At 46.3% G+C, this 19,068-nt stretch overlaps 2 protein-coding genes across 2 annotated transcripts in view; both read right to left on the reverse strand.

Moving 5' to 3' along the window:
• LOC121373030 (protogenin B-like) overlaps nucleotides 1-13,954 on the reverse strand; it is a 47,130-nt gene extending 33,176 nt beyond the window's left edge. The window contains exons 1-5 of the mRNA XM_041499473.1: nucleotides 13,887-13,954; nucleotides 12,239-12,405; nucleotides 10,262-10,390; nucleotides 8,866-9,030; nucleotides 8,122-8,276 (exon numbers count right to left, since the gene is read on the reverse strand). Coding sequence (XP_041355407.1) covers nucleotides 8,122-8,276; nucleotides 8,866-9,030; nucleotides 10,262-10,390; nucleotides 12,239-12,405; nucleotides 13,887-13,954 — 684 coding nt within the window. The remainder of the gene's footprint in view (nucleotides 1-8,121; nucleotides 8,277-8,865; nucleotides 9,031-10,261; nucleotides 10,391-12,238; nucleotides 12,406-13,886) is intronic.
• A 643-nt stretch (nucleotides 13,955-14,597) lies between these two features.
• The window catches only part of LOC121373545 (immunoglobulin superfamily DCC subclass member 3-like), a 74,047-nt gene continuing 69,576 nt past the window's right edge, over nucleotides 14,598-19,068 (reverse strand). The window contains exon 3 of the mRNA XM_041500222.1: nucleotides 14,598-14,751. Coding sequence (XP_041356156.1) covers nucleotides 14,600-14,751 — 152 coding nt within the window. The 3' untranslated portion in view covers nucleotides 14,598-14,599. The remainder of the gene's footprint in view (nucleotides 14,752-19,068) is intronic.

A 19,068-nucleotide genomic window follows, 5' to 3' on the forward strand; every position in this document is an offset into this window, starting at 1 on the left:
AATAACACAACGGGCCCACCGATGGGGATCGATCCTAGACCGACTGCAAGAAATAACACAACGGGCCCACCGATGGGGATCGATCCTAGACCGACTGCAAGAAATAACACAACGGGCCCACCGATGGGGATCGATCCTAGACCGACTGCAAGAAATAACACAACGGGCCCACCGATGGGGATCGATCCTAGACCGACTGCAAGAAATAACACAACGGGCCCACCGATGGGGATCGATCCTAGACCGACTGCAAGAAATAACACAACGGGCCCACCGATGGGGATCGATCCTAGACCGACTGCAAGAAATAACACAACGGGCCCACCGATGGGGATCGATCCTAGACCGACTGCAAGAAATAACACAACGGACCCACCGATGGGGATCGATCCTAGACCGACTGCAAGAAATAACACAACGGGCCCACCGATGGGGATCGATCCTAGACCGACTGCAAGAAATAACACAACGGGCCCACCGATGGGGATCGATCCTAGACCGACTGCAAGAAATAACACAACGGGCCCACCGATGGGGATCGATCCTAGACCGACTGCAAGAAATAACACAACGGGCCCACCGATGGGGATCGATCCTAGACCGACTGCAAGAAATAACACAACGGGCCCACCGATGGGGATCGATCCTAGACCGACTGCAAGAAATAACACAACGGGCCCACCGATGGGGATCGATCCTAGACCGACTGCAAGAAATAACACAACGGGCCCACCGATGGGGATCGATCCTAGACCGACTGCAAGAAATAACACAACGGGCCCACCGATGGGGATCGATCCTAGACCGACTGCAAGAAATAACACAACGGGCCCACCGATGGGGATCGATCCTAGACCGACTGCAAGAAATAACACAACGGGCCCACCGATGGGGATCGATCCTAGACCGACTGCAAGAAATAACACAACGGGCCCACCGATGGGGATCGATCCTAGACCGACTGCAAGAAATAACACAACGGGCCCACCGATGGGGATCGATCCTAGACCGACTGCAAGAAATAACACAACGGGCCCACCGATGGGGATCGATCCTAGACCGACTGCAAGAAATAACACAACGGGCCCACCGATGGGGATCGATCCTAGACCGACTGCAAGAAACCGACTGCAACACAACGGGCCCACCGATGGGGATCGATCCTAGACCGACTGCAAGAAATAACACAACGGGCCCACCGATGGGGATCGATCCTAGACCGACTGCAAGAAATAACACAACGGACCCACCGATGGGGATCGATCCTAGACCGACTGCAAGAAATAACACAACGGGCCCACCGATGGGGATCGATCCTAGACCGACTGCAAGAAATAACACAACGGGCCCACCGATGGGGATCGATCCTAGACCGACTGCAAGAAATAACACAACGGGCCCACCGATGGGGATCGATCCTAGACCGACTGCAAGAAATAACACAACGGGCCCACCGATGGGGATCGATCCTAGACCGACTGCAAGAAATAACACAACGGGCCCACCGATGGGGATCGATCCTAGACCGACTGCAAGAAATAACACAACGGGCCCACCGATGGGGATCGATCCTAGACCGACTGCAAGAAATAACACAACGGGCCCACCGATGGGGATCGATCCTAGACCGACTGCAAGAAATAACACAACGGGCCCACCGATGGGGATCGATCCTAGACCGACTGCAAGAAATAACACAACGGACCCACCGATGGGGATCGATCCTAGACCGACTGCAAGAAATAACACAACGGGCCCACCGATGGGGATCGATCCTAGACCGACTGCAAGAAATAACACAACGGGCCCACCGATGGGGATCGATCCTAGACCGACTGCAAGAAATAACACAACGGGCCCACCGATGGGGATCGATCCTAGACCGACTGCAAGAAATAACACAACGGACCCACCGATGGGGATCGATCCTAGACCGACTGCAAGAAATAACACAACGGGCCCACCGATGGGGATCGATCCTAGACCGACTGCAAGAAATAACACAACGGGCCCACCGATGGGGATCGATCCTAGACCGACTGCAAGAAATAACACAACGGGCCCACCGATGGGGATCGATCCTAGACCGACTGCAAGAAATAACACAACGGACCCACCGATGGGGATCGATCCTAGACCGACTGCAAGAAATAACACAACGGGCCCACCGATGGGGATCGATCCTAGACCGACTGCAAGAAATAACACAACGGGCCCACCGATGGGGATCGATCCTAGACCGACTGCAAGAAATAACACAACGGGCCCACCGATGGGGATCGATCCTAGACCGACTGCAAGAAATAACACAACGGGCCCACCGATGGGGATCGATCCTAGACCGACTGCAAGAAATAACACAACGGGCCCACCGATGGGGATCGATCCTAGACCGACTGCAAGAAATAACACAACGGGCCCACCGATGGGGATCGATCCTAGACCGACTGCAAGAAATAACACAACGGGCCCACCGATGGGGATCGATCCTAGACCGACTGCAAGAAATAACACAACGGGCCCACCGATGGGGATCGATCCTAGACCGACTGCAAGAAATAACACAACGGGCCCACCGATGGGGATCGATCCTAGACCGACTGCAAGAAATAACACAACGGGCCCACCGATGGGGATCGATCCTAGACCGACTGCAAGAAATAACACAACGGACCCACCGATGGGGATCGATCCTAGACCGACTGCAAGAAATAACACAACGGGCCCACCGATGGGGATCGATCCTAGACCGACTGCAAGAAATAACACAACGGGCCCACCGATGGGGATCGATCCTAGACCGACTGCAAGAAATAACACAACGGGCCCACCGATGGGGATCGATCCTAGACCGACTGCAAGAAATAACACAACGGGCCACCGATGGGGATCGATCCTAGACCGACTGCAAGAAATAACACAACGGACCCACCGATGGGGATCGATCCTAGACCGACTGCAAGAAATAACACAACGGGCCCACCGATGGGGATCGATCCTAGACCGACTGCAAGAAATAACACAACGGGCCCACCGATGGGGATCGATCCTAGACCGACTGCAAGAAATAACACAACGGGCCCACCGATGGGGATCGATCCTAGACCGACTGCAAGAAATAACACAACGGACCCACCGATGGGGATCGATCCTAGACCGACTGCAAGAAATAACACAACGGACCCACCGATGGGGATCGATCCTAGACCGACTGCAAGAAATAACACAACGGGCCCACCGATGGGGATCGATCCTAGACCGACTGCAAGAAATAACACAACGGGCCCACCGATGGGGATCGATCCTAGACCGACTGCAAGAAATAACACAACGGGCCCACCGATGGGGATCGATCCTAGACCGACTGCAAGAAATAACACAACGGGCCCACCGATGGGGATCGATCCTAGACCGACTGCAAGAAATAACACAACGGACCCACCGATGGGGATCTGACCGACTGCAAGAAATAACACAACGGGCCCACCGATGGGGATCGATCCTAGACCGACTGCAAGAAATAACACAACGGGCCCACCGATGGGGATCGATCCTAGACCGACTGCAAGAAATAACACAACGGGCCCACCGATGGGGATCGATCCTAGACCGACTGCAAGAAATAACACAACGGGCCCACCGATGGGGATCGATCCTAGACCGACTGCAAGAAATAACACAACGGGCCCACCGATGGGGATCGATCCTAGACCGACTGCAAGAAATAACACAACGGGCCCACCGATGGGGATCGATCCTAGACCGACTGCAAGAAATAACACAACGGGCCCACCGATGGGGATCGATCCTAGACCGACTGCAAGAAATAACACAACGGGCCCACCGATGGGGATCGATCCTAGACCGACTGCAAGAAATAACACAACGGGCCCACCGATGGGGATCGATCCTAGACCGACTGCAAGAAATAACACAACGGGCCCACCGATGGGGATCGATCCTAGACCGACTGCAAGAAATAACACAACGGGCCCACCGATGGGGATCTATCTTAGACCGACTGCAAGAAATAACACAACGGGCCCACCGATGGGGATCGATCCTAGACCGACTGCAAGAAATAACACAACGGGCCCACCGATGGGGATCGATCCTAGACCGACTGCAAGAAATAACACAACGGGCCCACCGATGGGGATCGATCCTAGACCGACTGCAAGAAATAACACAACGGGCCCACCGATGGGGATCGATCCTAGACCGACTGCAAGAAATAACACAACGGACCCACCGATGGGGATCGATCCTAGACCGACTGCAAGAAATAACACAACGGGCCCACCGATGGGGATCGATCCTAGACCGACTGCAAGAAATAACACAACGGGCCCACCGATGGGGATCGATCCTAGACCGACTGCAAGAAATAACACAACGGGCCCACCGATGGGGATCGATCCTAGACCGACTGCAAGAAATAACACAACGGGCCCACCGATGGGGATCGATCCTAGACCGACTGCAAGAAATAACACAACGGGCCCACCGATGGGGATCGATCCTAGACCGACTGCAAGAAATAACACAACGGACCCACCGATGGGGATCGATCCTAGACCGACTGCAAGAAATAACACAACGGGCCCACCGATGGGGATCGATCCTAGACCGACTGCAAGAAATAACACAACGGACCCACCGATGGGGATCGATCCTAGACCGACTGCAAGAAATAACACAACGGACCCACCGATGGGGATCGATCCTAGACCGACTGCAAGAAATAACACAACGGGCCCACCGATGGGGATCGATCCTAGACCGACTGCAAGAAATAACACAACGGGCCCACCGATGGGGATCGATCCTAGACCGACTGCAAGAAATAACACAACGGACCCACCGATGGGGATCGATCCTAGACCGACTGCAAGAAATAACACAACGGGCCCACCGATGGGGATCGATCCTAGACCGACTGCAAGAAATAACACAACGGGCCCACCGATGGGGATCGATCCTAGACCGACTGCAAGAAATAACACAACGGGCCCACCGATGGGGATCGATCCTAGACCGACTGCAAGAAATAACACAACGGGCCCACCGATGGGGATCGATCCTAGACCGACTGCAAGAAATAACACAACGGGCCCACCGATGGGGATCGATCCTAGACCGACTGCAAGAAATAACACAACGGACCCACCGATGGGGATCGATCCTAGACCGACTGCAAGAAATAACACAACGGGCCCACCGATGGGGATCGATCCTAGACCGACTGCAAGAAATAACACAACGGGCCCACCGATGGGGATCGATCCTAGACCGACTGCAAGAAATAACACAACGGACCCACCGATGGGGATCGATCCTAGACCGACTGCAAGAAATAACACAACGGACCCACCGATGGGGATCGATCCTAGACCGACTGCAAGAAATAACACAACGGGCCCACCGATGGGGATCGATCCTAGACCGACTGCAAGAAATAACACAACGGGCCCACCGATGGGGATCGATCCTAGACCGACTGCAAGAAATAACACAACGGACCCACCGATGGGGATCGATCCTAGACCGACTGCAAGAAATAACACAACGGGCCCACCGATGGGGATCGATCCTAGACCGACTGCAAGAAATAACACAACGGGCCCACCGATGGGGATCGATCCTAGACCGACTGCAAGAAATAACACAACGGGCCCACCGATGGGGATCGATCCTAGACCGACTGCAAGAAATAACACAACGGGCCCACCGATGGGGATCGATCCTAGACCGACTGCAAGAAATAACACAACGGGCCCACCGATGGGGATCGATCCTAGACCGACTGCAAGAAATAACACAACGGGCCCACCGATGGGGATCGATCCTAGACCGACTGCAAGAAATAACACAACGGGCCCACCGATGGGGATCGATCCTAGACCGACTGCAAGAAATAACACAACGGGCCCACCGATGGGGATCGATCCTAGACCGACTGCAAGAAATAACACAACGGGCCCACCGATGGGGATCGATCCTAGACCGACTGCAAGAAATAACACAACGGACCCACCGATGGGGATCGATCCTAGACCGACTGCAAGAAATAACACAACGGGCCCACCGATGGGGATCGATCCTAGACCGACTGCAAGAAATAACACAACGGACCCACCGATGGGGATCGATCCTAGACCGACTGCAAGAAATAACACAACGGGCCCACCGATGGGGATCGATCCTAGACCGACTGCAAGAAATAACACAACGGGCCCACCGATGGGGATCGATCCTAGACCGACTGCAAGAAATAACACAACGGGCCCACCGATGGGGATCGATCCTAGACCGACTGCAAGAAATAACACAACGGACCCACCGATGGGGATCGATCCTAGACCGACTGCAAGAAATAACACAACGGACCCACCGATGGGGATCGATCCTAGACCGACTGCAAGAAATAACACAACGGGCCCACCGATGGGGATCGATCCTAGACCGACTGCAAGAAATAACACAACGGGCCCACCGATGGGGATCGATCCTAGACCGACTGCAAGAAATAACACAACGGGCCCACCGATGGGGATCGATCCTAGACCGACTGCAAGAAATAACACAACGGACCCACCGATGGGGATCGATCCTAGACCGACTGCAAGAAATAACACAACGGACCCACCGATGGGGATCGATCCTAGACCGACTGCAAGAAATAACACAACGGGCCCACCGATGGGGATCGATCCTAGACCGACTGCAAGAAATAACACAACGGGCCCACCGATGGGGATCGATCCTAGACCGACTGCAAGAAATAACACAACGGGCCCACCGATGGGGATCGATCCTAGACCGACTGCAAGAAATAACACAACGGGCCCACCGATGGGGATCGATCCTAGACCGACTGCAAGAAATAACACAACGGGCCCACCGATGGGGATCGATCCTAGACCGACTGCAAGAAATAACACAACGGGCCCACCGATGGGGATCGATCCTAGACCGACTGCAAGAAATAACACAACGGGCCACCGATGGGGATCGATCCTAGACCGACTGCAAGAAATAACACAACGGGCCACCGATGGGGATCGATCCTAGACCGACTGCAAGAAATAACACAACGGGCCCACCGATGGGGATCGATCCTAGACCGACTGTGCATTAGGCAAACACTTTACCACTGAGATAAGTCCCACCCCCTCATGCACATGTAGATATAGCTTAATGGTTAGGCCATCGGACATAAGGCTGGTAGGTACTGGGTTCGCAGCCCGGTATCAACTCCCACCCAGAGCAAGTTTTAACGTCTCAATGGTAGTTTTAAGACCACCACACCCTCTTCTCTCTCACTAATCGCTAACTAACCATTAACCCATTGTCGTGGACAGACAGCCCAGATACATCATTGATTAAACTGCATCTAGTGAATCACCGGACCGGTACCGATTCCCACCCAGAGCGAGTTTTAACAATGCGTAGGTGTAATAGCACTACAGCCTCTTCTCTTTCACTAATCGCTAACTAACCATTAACCCATTGTCGTGGACAGACAGCCCAGATACATCATTGATTAAACTGCATCTAGTGAATCACCGGACCGGTACCGATTCCCACCCAGAGCGAGTTTTAACAATGCGTATGTGTAATAGCACTACAGCCTCTTCTCTCTCACTAATCGCTAACTAACCATTAACCCATTGTCGTGGACAGACAGCCCAGATACATCATTGATTAAACTGCATCTAGTGAATCACCGGACCGGTACCGATTCCCACCCAGAGCGAGTTTTAACAATGTGTATGTGTAATAGCACTACAGCCTCTTCTCTCTCACTAATCACTAACCACTAGCAACTAACCCACTGTCCTGTACAGACAGTCCAGATAGCTGAGATGTGCCCAGGACTGTGTGGTTAAGCCATCGGACACACAGATGGTAGGTACTGGGTTCGCAGCCCGGTACCGACTCCCACCCAGAGCGAGTTTTAACGACTCCATGGGTAGATGTCAGACCACTACAGCCTCTTCTCTTTCACTAACCAATTAACCCACTGTCTTGGACAGACTGCCCTGATAGCTGTGTTGTGTGCCCAGGACAGCGTGCTTGAACCTTGATTAGATATAAGCACTAAAATAAAATGAGTACCTGAAACTTGGACCTGCTGTTGCTGCGAAGCTGCTTCCCGTTGAAGAACCAGGTGACGTTTGGCCTGGGGTTGCCGTCCACGTTGCAGGTGAAAATTACAATTCGATCAAACGGCCATCTTTGCGAGTTGAAATTCGACTTGAGAGACGGTGGTACTGAAATGTAGCAAAATAAACGTATGTCAAGAACTGAAAGAAAACGTTAAAAGTTTATATTGTTTAACGACACCACTAGATACAGGTAGTATTAAACCAAATAACTTCCGGCTGGGTCAAAGTTCGAGATGCACCCGAATTTTGATAGAGAAGTGAACACCACAAGTCCTGTGATTGGTGATAAATGTGAGTGTGTTGGTTGTAACCACAAATAGTTTCATCTGGACAAAACATGCATGCAATTTTATTTCATCTAGTACCACTGTGTCAAGTAGCCTTGCGCTTGAAACATGTTTGGGGTACCTGTAAAAAAAAAAGTACTCAAATTTTGTGCCTAACTCAGAAATGAGCAGCTTGACCCCCGGGTTTTTTTTGAGTAGCTTGACCCCCATTTTTTTCTGATTAAGTTTAAGGGTGAGGGGTGGTAGCATTTATGTCAACTGATATGCTGCAGGTAGGAGTTTTAGCCACATATGTTACTATTGTCGTCTATGGGATTTGATTTGGTAGTATACACCCTATAGTACATTAATTTTTAATCATTGGGTATTGGATGTCAAACATTTTGTGAATTAAATCGGATACTTACCATGGACAGTCAGGTTGGAGTAACTTTTGAGCTCTTTGAAACCGCTACCTGTGGGTACGTTAGCCGAACACACGTACGTCCCACTGTCGGACGACTGGGCATCAAATATCTTTAAGTTACCCTGACCAAACTGTACTGCATAGTCCGTCCGAATGGCTTTCTTATCTGAAATATAAACACAATTTAGTGCAAGGAACAAGTTCACATTTAATCATCGATCATAACTGGAAGGTAGGAAATATTTTATTTAAGGACACAATCAACACATTTTATTTACAGTTATATGGGGTCATACATATGGTTACAGACCACACAGATATTGGGAGAGGAAACCCACTGTCGTCACTTCATGGGCTACTCTTTTTGATTAGCAGCAAGGATCTCTTATATGTACCATCCCACAGACAGGGAGGGTAGTACGGAGAGAGAGAGAGAGAGAGAGAGAGAGAGAGAGAGAGAGAGAGAGAGAGAGAGAGAGAGAGAGAGAGAGAGAGAGAGAGAGAGAGAGAGAGAGAGAGAGAGAGAGAGAGAGACAGAGACAGACAAACAGGGAGAGAGGGAGGGGGAGAGGGAGAGGGAGAGGGAGAGGGAGAGGGAGAGGGAGAGGGAGAGAGAGGGAGGGAGGGAGGGAGGGAGAGAGAGAGAGAGAGAGAGAGAGAGAGAGAGAGAGAGAGAGAGAGAGAGAGAGAGAGACAGACAGACAGACAGACAGACTGACAGACAGACAAACGGGGAGAGAGGGAGGGGGAGAGAGAGAGAGAGATAAAGAGAGAGAGAGAGGAAAGATAGAGAGGAGAGAGAAAGAGACAGTGGGGAGGGAGGGAGGGACAAACACGACAGAGACAGACTGAAACTGACAAAGAGAGGTGTCCCACCTCAACACATTGATTTCATCCTTTCTCTTTTAGGCACTACATTTAACATTTTTACATCCAGGGCTTTAGATTGCATCAAAATTTAGGCGATATACATTGTGCCTAAAATAATCACACTCAGATTAAATCTAAACATGCTGACCTTAAAATAATCACACTCAGATTAAATCTAAACCTGCTGACCTTAAAATATTTTACCTCCAAAACACTGAAATGTTAAGTTTTAATTAGATTAAAATAACTTGAAATGCATTTCTGAATATCGACAACTCTACATCAGCTGTTAAATGACTGTCCTGAACTAAGACGACCATTCTGCCCACAGAAAAGACAGTCACCGTTTGGCCCAAATTATCGAGACCTTAAGCCCAGGTCCCCGTTGCACGAAGCGATCTTAGCACTAAGATAACCGTAAGTGCATTAGATAGTTATGCATTTAAGGTAATCTTAGCGCTAAGATCACTTCGTGGAACGGGGCCCTGGACATCTGTAATTTTCCGCCCATGTCATCCGGTACTCACCAAATCTGTACCACGTGATGTTCGGAAGAGGCCGACCATCGACAAGACATTCCAAGATGGCCGTCTCTCCCTGGCGAACAGCGACATTCTGCGAAGAACCAAGTACCCGTAATCTCCGGTTCCTGCCAACTACAAAGAGAAGAAAGGAATGTGTGTTTAATGACACCTCAGCACATTTTAAACTATGGCTACTTGGCGTCTTAACATTTTAGTACTGGTCAAAGTAGAAGGATGGAAATGTTTTATTTAACGATGCACTCAACACATTTTATTTACGGTTATATGGCGTCAAACATATGGTGGACCACACAAATAATGAGAGAGGAAACCCACTGTCGCCACTTCATGAGCTACTCTTTTAGATTAGCAGTAAGGGATCTTTTATATGCACCATCCCACAGACAGGGTAGTACATACCACGCCCTTTGATATACCAGTCGTGGTGCACTGGAACGAGAAATAGCCCAATGGGCCCACTGACGGGGATCAATCCCACACCGACCACGCATTGAGCGAACACTGTACCACTGGGCTACATCCTGTCCATCCAGCCTATGGCTATTTCGACACTTGGGGGCGAGACACACGTGTATTCTGAGCATACAGCTGTATGTGTATTTTGAGGAAATAGCTCTGTTAATACGTGTACATTTTTAGCCTTCGGGTGTGTGTATTGTGAGCCTACAGCTTATTTTGAGCCTTCAGCTGTGTACATTGAACCAACAGCTGCAAATCTATTTTGAGCCTACTGTATTTTGAGCCTACAGCTGTGCAAGTACATTGAACTTACAGCTGTGTAAGTATTTTGAGCCTACAGCTGTGTATTTTTAGCATACATCTGTATGTATTTTGAGCCTACAGCTGTGCGAGTACATTGAGCCTATAGCTATACGAGTATTTTGAGCCTATAGCTATACGAGTATTTTGAGCCTACAGCTGTGTATTTTGAGCCTACAGCTGTGTATTTTGAGCATACATCTGTGTATGTATTTTGAGCCTACAAGCACTGAATACCTGTATTTTGAACCTTCATTTGTGGGAAATTTGAGCCTTCAGCTATGTGTGTATTTTGAGCCTACAGCTGTGTATTTTAAGTCTACAGCTGTATTTTGAGCCAAAAGCACTGTGGATAAGTGTATATTCTACAGCTCTGTGCACACATGTATTTTGAGCCTACAGCTGTGTGTATTTAAATCCTACAACTCTGTTCATACATGTGTGCTACAGCTGTGTGTATTTTTGAGTCTACAGCTGTGTGTGTATTTTGTGCCTACAGCTGTGTGTATTTTGAGCCTACAGCACTGTGTATTTAAATCCTACAGGTCTGTTCATACATGTGTGCTACAACTGTGTATTTTGTGCCTACAGCTGTGTGTATTTTGAGCATTTTGAGCCTACAGCACTGTATTTAAATCCTACAGGTCTGTTCATACACGTGTGCTACAGCTGTCTGTATTTTGAGCCTACAGCTGTGTGTGTATTTTGAGCCTACAGGTCTGTTTATACATGTGCTACAGCTGTGTATTTTGAGTCTACAGCTGTGTGTATTTTGAGCATTTTGAAGCTACAGCTGTATTTCAATCCTACAGGTCTGTTCATACATGTGTGCTACAATTGTCTGTATTTTGAGTCTACAGCTGTGTTTGTATTTTGAGCCTACAGCTGTGTGTATTTCAATCCTACAGGTCTGTTCATACATGTGTGCTACAGCTGTGTGTATTTCGAGTTTACAGTTGTGTGTGTATTTGTGAGCCTACAGCTGTGTGTATTTAAATCCTACAGGTCTGTTCATACATGTGCTACAGCTGTGTATTTTGAGTCTACAGCTGTGTGTATTTTGAGTCTACACCTGTGTATTTTGAGTCTACACCTGTCTGTATTTTGAGTCTACAGCTGTGTGCGTATTTCGAGTCTACAGCTGTCTATATTTTAAGCCTAAAGCTGTGTGTGTATTTTGAAGCTATAAGCACTGAATACCTGTGTGTATTTTGAGCCTAGCTTCTTTGCTGCGCATCATTTCAATATCATCAATTTCATCAGGTAGATTGTGCAGTTCCCCGCGGGATGCGATGCATCGGTAGAGACCCGTATCAGATTCAGCTAGACTGCTGATCTGTAGAACACCTGAGGGTAGTGTAACGTATCTGAAAAACAAACAAATAAGGAAAGGAATAAAATGTTTTATTTAACGACACACTCAACACATTTCAGGGCCAGCTCTGGCAAATTTTATTTTAATTTGGCGAAATAATTTCATGTAATAATTGACATTTTCCAGAAAATAAATGTCGATTTATGAAAGTTGTTTTTTAAAGTTTAATAGACAATTTGGCGAAATGTTTTTCTCACCAGCTATATGGCGTCGGACATATGGTTACAGAAATGTTTTATTTAACGACACACTCAACACATTTCAGGGCCAGCTCTGGCAAATTTTATTTTAATTTGGCGAAATAATTTCATGTAATAATTGACATTTTCCAGAAAATAACTGTCGATTTATGAAAGTTTTTTCAAGTTTAATAGACAATTTGGCGAAATGTTTTTCTCACCAGCTATATGGCGTCGGACATATGGTTACAGAAATGTTTTATTTAACGACACACTCAACACATTTCAGGGCCAGCTCTGGCAAATTTTATTTTAATTTGGCGAAATAATTTCATGTAATAATTGACATTTTCCAGAAAATAACTGTCGATTTATGAAAGTTTTTTCAAGTTTAATAGACAATTTGGCGAAATGTTTTTCTCACCAGCTATATGGCATCGGACATATGGTTACAGAAATGTTTTATTTAACGACACACTCAACACATTTCAGGGCCAGCTCTGGCAAATTTTATTTTAATTTGGCGAAATAATTTCATGTAATAATTGACATTTTCCAGAAAATAACTGTCGATTTCTGCAAGTTTTTTTTAAAAGTTTAATAGACAATTTGGCGAAATGTTTTTCTCACCCAGAGCTAGCCCTGCATTTTATTTCCGGCTATATGGCGTCGGACGTATAGTTACAGAAATGTCCTATTTAACGATGCACTCAACACATTTTATTTACGGCTATACGGCGTCGGACGTATAGTTACAGAAATGTCTTATTTAACGATGCACTCAACACATTTCATTTACGGTTATCTGGCGTCGGACGTATGGTTAAAGACCACACAGATATTGAGAGAGAAAACCCGCTGTCGTCACTTAATGGGCTATTCTTTTCAATTAGCAGCAAGGGATCTTTATATGCACCATTCCATAGACAGGATAACACATACCATGGTCTTTGTAAGACCAGTCGTGGAGCACTGGCTGGAACGAGAAATAGCTCAATGGGCCCACCAAGGGGAATCGATCGCGCGCCAGGCGAGCGCTGTACCACTAAGCTATGTCACACCCCGAAAACAAACAAAGTGAATCGATCGCGCGCCAGGCGAGCGCTGTACCACTGACCTACGTCACACCCCGAAAACAAACAAAGTGAATCGATTGCGCGCCAGGCAAGCGCTGTTCCACTAAGCTATGTCACACCCCGAAAACAAACAAAGTGAATCAATCAACGAACAAAGAAATCCACCCAGTACACTGACAAACATTAACCTTCGGACTACTGCAGGTGAGATATCTTGCCCAGCGTCACCCAGTCGACATACTGTACACTGTATACAGTGCATTCTACAATTCATACTTCCCGCCATTTTGCACAAGGCACTCACCGGAAACAGATTGGTAATACAGCAAACAGATTTCTTGACAAGATGGTGACATATGTTTATTGGGTTTTTTAATGGATAATACCTTGAAATTTTGAGTTCAAAAAGTGGTTTTCGTCAAGTATTTTCACTTGACATGAATAGTGGCACATAACAGTCATTTTCAGGAATCAATGGCTGACTGTGACAGCTAATTTGATAATAAATTTGATAGTTTTACCAACAACAAAAACCACGAAATATTGAGATATGAATCGTAGTTCGTTTTGGGGTTTTTAAATCGGGTCAGAAAACCACTGTTATCAGGAATAATGGACATAAATACTGGACAGCTGGCCATTTATATCGCGCTAAACTCCACACTAATGTATGCTCAAAGCGCATTACATAATTAAAATGACATGGTTAAAACAATAACATAGTAAACCAATTGGTAGGATAATACTAAAATAACAAATAAATATAAGTTATTATAAATGCTTAAGGGGGGAATAAAATGTTAAACTGGATAATTAAAAGTACTGGATAAACAAATGCGTTTTAAGAAGTCTTTTTTTAAACGATATAAGATTTGTGGCATTTTTAGACCTGATGACGACGTAATTTCGAGCCCTGTAAACAGCAATTTACTTACTTATTTTCTTCTTGAGGTAGACTCTGTGAATCTTTCTGCCAAGTAAAAATGGGGGGCGGGACAGTGTTGATGGAGCACTCAAAACGTGCGACCCCTCCCACGTACCCGTCGCGAGGTAATGGTTGTATGGAGAAATTCTTTGCCATGCCTGAAAAGAGAAAATATTATCATGTAAGTTCATTCATTCATTCATTTCAACTTTATTTCCATGCTTATATCCAATTAAGGTTCAAGCACACTGTCCTACATCTCAAATTAAGGTTCAAGCACGCTGTCCTACACCTCAAATTATGGTTCAAGCACGCTGTCCTACACCTCAAATTATGGTTCAAGCACGCTGTCCTACACCTTAAATTATGGTTCAAGCACGCTGTCCTACACCTCAAATTAAGCTTCAAGCACGCTGTCCTACATCTCAAATTAAGGTTCAAGCACGCTGTCCTACACCTCAAATTAAGGTTCAAGCACGCTGTCCTACACCTCAAATTAAGCTTCAAGCACGCTGTCCTAGAACTCAAATTAAGCTTCAAGCACGCTGTCCTACACCTCAAATTATGGTTCAAGCACGCTGTCCTACACCTCAAATTATGGTTCAAGCACGCTGTCCTACACCTCAAATTATGGTTCAAGCACGCTGTCCTACACCTCAAATTAAGCACGCTTCACAGCAAGCACGCTGTCCTACACCTCAAATTAAGGTTCAAGCACGCTGTACTACACCTCAAATTATGGTTCAAGCACGCTGGTTCAAGCACGCTGTCCTACACCTCAAATTAAGGTTCAAGCACGCTGTCCTACACCTCAAATTATGGTTCAAGCACGCTGTCCTAAAAATTATGGTTCAAGCACGCTGTCCTACACTCAAATTAAATCAAATATGGTTCAAGCACGCTGTCCTACATCTCAAATTAAGGTTCAAGCACGCTGTCCTACACCTCAAATTAAGGTTCAAGCACGCTGTCCTACACCTCAAATTAAGGTTCAAGCACGCTGTCCTAGAACTCAAATTAAGGTTCAAGCACGCTGTCCTAGAACTCAAATTATGGTTCAAGCACGCTGTCCTACACCTCAAATTAAGGTTCAAGCACGCTGTCCTACACCTCAAATTATGGTTCAAGCACGCTGTCCTACACCTCAAATTATGGTTCAAGCACGCTGTCCTACACCTCAAATTATGGTTCAAGCACGCTGTCCTACACCTCAAATTATGGTTCAAGCACGCTGTCCTACACCTCAAATTATGGTTCAAGCACGCTGTCCTACACCTCAAATTATGGTTCAAGCACGCTGTCCTACACCTCAAATTAAGGTTCAAGCACGCTGTCCTACATCTCAAATTAAGGTTCAAGCACGCTGTCCTACACCTCAAATTAAGGTTCAAGCACGCTGTCCTAGAACTCAAATTATGGTTCAAGCACGCTGTACTAGAACTCAAATTAAGGTTCAAGCACGCTGTCCTAGAACTCAAATTATGGTTCAAGCACGCTGTACTACACCTCAAATTAAGGTTCAAGCACGCTGTCCTACACCTCAAATTATGGTTCAAGCACGCTGTCCTACACCTCAAATTATGGTTCAAGCACGCTGTCCTACACCTCAAATTATGGTTCAAGCACGCTGTCCTACACCTCAAATTATGGTTCAAGCACGCTGTACTACACCTCAAATTAAGCTTCAAGCACGCTGTCCTACATCTCAAATTATGGTTCAAGCACGCTGTCCTACACCTCAAATTAAGCTTCAAGCACGCTGTCCTACATCTCAAATTATGGTTCAAGCACGCTGTCCTACACCTCAAATTAAGCTTCAAGCACGCTGTCCTACACCTCAAATTATGGTTCAAGCACGCTGTCCTACACCTCAAATTATGGTTCAAGCACGCTGTCCTACACCTCAAATTAAGCTTCAAGCACGCTGTACTACACCTCAAATTAAGCTTCAAGCACGCTGTCCTACACCTCAAATTAAGGTTCAAGCACGCTGTCCTACATCTCAAATTAAGGTTCAAGCACGCTGTCCTACATCTCAAATTAAGGTTCAAGCACGCTGTCCTACACCTCAAATTAAGCTTCAAGCACGCTGTACTACACCTCAAATTAAGGTTCAAGCACGCTGTCCTACATCTCAAATTAAGGTTCAAGCACGCTGTCCTACATCTCAAATTAAGGTTCAAGCACGCTGTCCTACACCTCAAATTAAGCTTCAAGCACGCTGTACTACACCTCAAATTAAGGTTCAAGCACGCTGTCCTACACCTCAAATTAAGGTTCAAGCACGCTGTCCTAGACCTCAGCTGTCTGGGCTGTCTGTCCAGGACAGTTTGGTAGCTGATAGTTGTGACTGTAATACATTGTAAAATTCACAGAAAGGACAAACAATTCTTACACAAACAATACAACTTATTTAATTAAGAATACACATAAATCAGTGCAGGTCTTTCAAATAATATTATATAAACCTTCAAACTTGTAATTTAACTTTAAGGCAAACTATCGCTATCCCTCCCTATAAACCAGAGTCTAGCACGAAATTAAAAAATCTGTTTCTAATTTTCATTATTATTCATACTTACCTAGTACTGGCACAACAACAATGCTATAACGGTTGTTATGCTAGTACGGCAAAACGAATAAGACTAAGTAAAAAGCATTTTTTAGATATAGCAAAAGAAATGGTGATTCACCTGCTAAACCCACGATATAATCACAGGTCATGTTTCACGAGAGTTTAAGTTTGTTTTTTGTTTAACAATACCACTAGAGCACATGATTTATTAATCCATTGGCTTATTGGATGTCAAACACTTGGCCATTCTGACATACAGTCTTTGAGAGGAAGCCCACTACATTTTTCCATTAGTACAAGAGATCTTTTATAAGCACTATCCCACAGATAGGATAGCACATACCATGACTAGTTGTGGTGCACTGGCTGGAACGAGAAATAGCCCTATGGGCCCACCGATGGGGATCGATCCCAAACTGACAGTGCATCAAGCGAGCCCTCTACCACTGGGCTACATCATGCCCCTTTTTCAAGACAGATGTATATACTGAACTACCGGTTGTAATGTTTGTCCAATTAATTCACTATTATCGCATAACCATTCTCCACAGCTAATATACCTTACAATTTTGGCAATTGTAAATTGTGTGTGTGTGTGTGTATATATATATATATATATATATATATATATATATATATATATATATATATATATATATATATATATATTAGAATCTCGTTGGTTCGACCTCGGAAGGGTCGATCACACCGCAACGCTCGAACCAAAAAAGAACCCGTATATTAACTGCTGAAGGGTCGAACACGTCCAGGGTCGACTATAAGCCTTCGCTCGAACTAAATTGTCGGTCCCATCTATGTTAATAGCTATATTTCCCTCGAACTGGTGATCCATCAAATATCAATTAGGCCAAATGAAAAAATAAATAGTTGGTGATCGTCCTTTTGATCACACAAATCAGGGTCGGGGGAGAGGTTGGGTTTTTTTTTTTGGTGAAAAACTTTATAAAACCCTGGAGACCAGGAGTAGCAGTCAACAGCGCATGCGCCTGGATGTTGTAGTTCCTTCACTGGCCGCCAGATGGACCTGGTGATGGTTTAACCCGTTATGGTGCTTACGAAAGTTGAATTGCTGCTATCCCGACGCATTTGTAACAGTTTTTAACAAACTAAAAAAATTAATAATTTCAGGGGCGGGCGCATTTTTCAGGTACGGGCGGGGACGATCACCAACTCTTTTTTTTATTTGGCCTTATGGCAAACCACCAAACAGGACTAACAATTGCTGCGCTTGCGCAGTTGGTTATTATAACCTTCGGATTAACTTTCTAACTGATGTTACGGAAATGTCCGATGTTGACCGAATGGTTCGGTCAAACTACCTGATGGATCGAACACTTTCTCGAGCACCGACGGGGTTCAAGCCAACGGGATTTAACTGTATATATATACTGAACAAAATAAGAAACTTCCGCTAACTTTGCTTGAACATAACTTGATGAAAACAAACCGGGGGAATAATTGTTATATATGCGTTTAAAGAGTGTTCCATGATGCATCGTTTGGTGTAAAAATCATGGCCATAGGTTAACAGAAACTGGGAGAAATTTTGACCAAGTGTGGTAGGGGTTAAAAAAAAAAAAAACCCACTTAATAACGGGTATTACCACCTCTTGAATTGACCACTGCAGTGCAACGCAGGCGCATAGAATTGACTAAAGTGTTGATTTCTGCCTGTGGAATATTGTTCCATTCCTGAATGAGCGCTTGACGAAGTTCGTTGACGATAGCGGGTGGGTTGGGATGACGCCTCAATCGTCTGTCCAGACTATTTCAGATATGCTCGATGGGGTTGAGATCAGGACTTTTAGCAGGCCAGTCATCAATGAAATCAATGTTATTTGTCCTAAGAAAATTTACAGTGTCTCTAGCTGTATGAGAG

This window comes from Gigantopelta aegis, chromosome 5 (genome assembly GCF_016097555.1).
Source record: "Gigantopelta aegis isolate Gae_Host chromosome 5, Gae_host_genome, whole genome shotgun sequence".
Classification (NCBI taxonomy): Eukaryota; Metazoa; Mollusca; class Gastropoda; order Neomphalida; family Peltospiridae; genus Gigantopelta; species Gigantopelta aegis.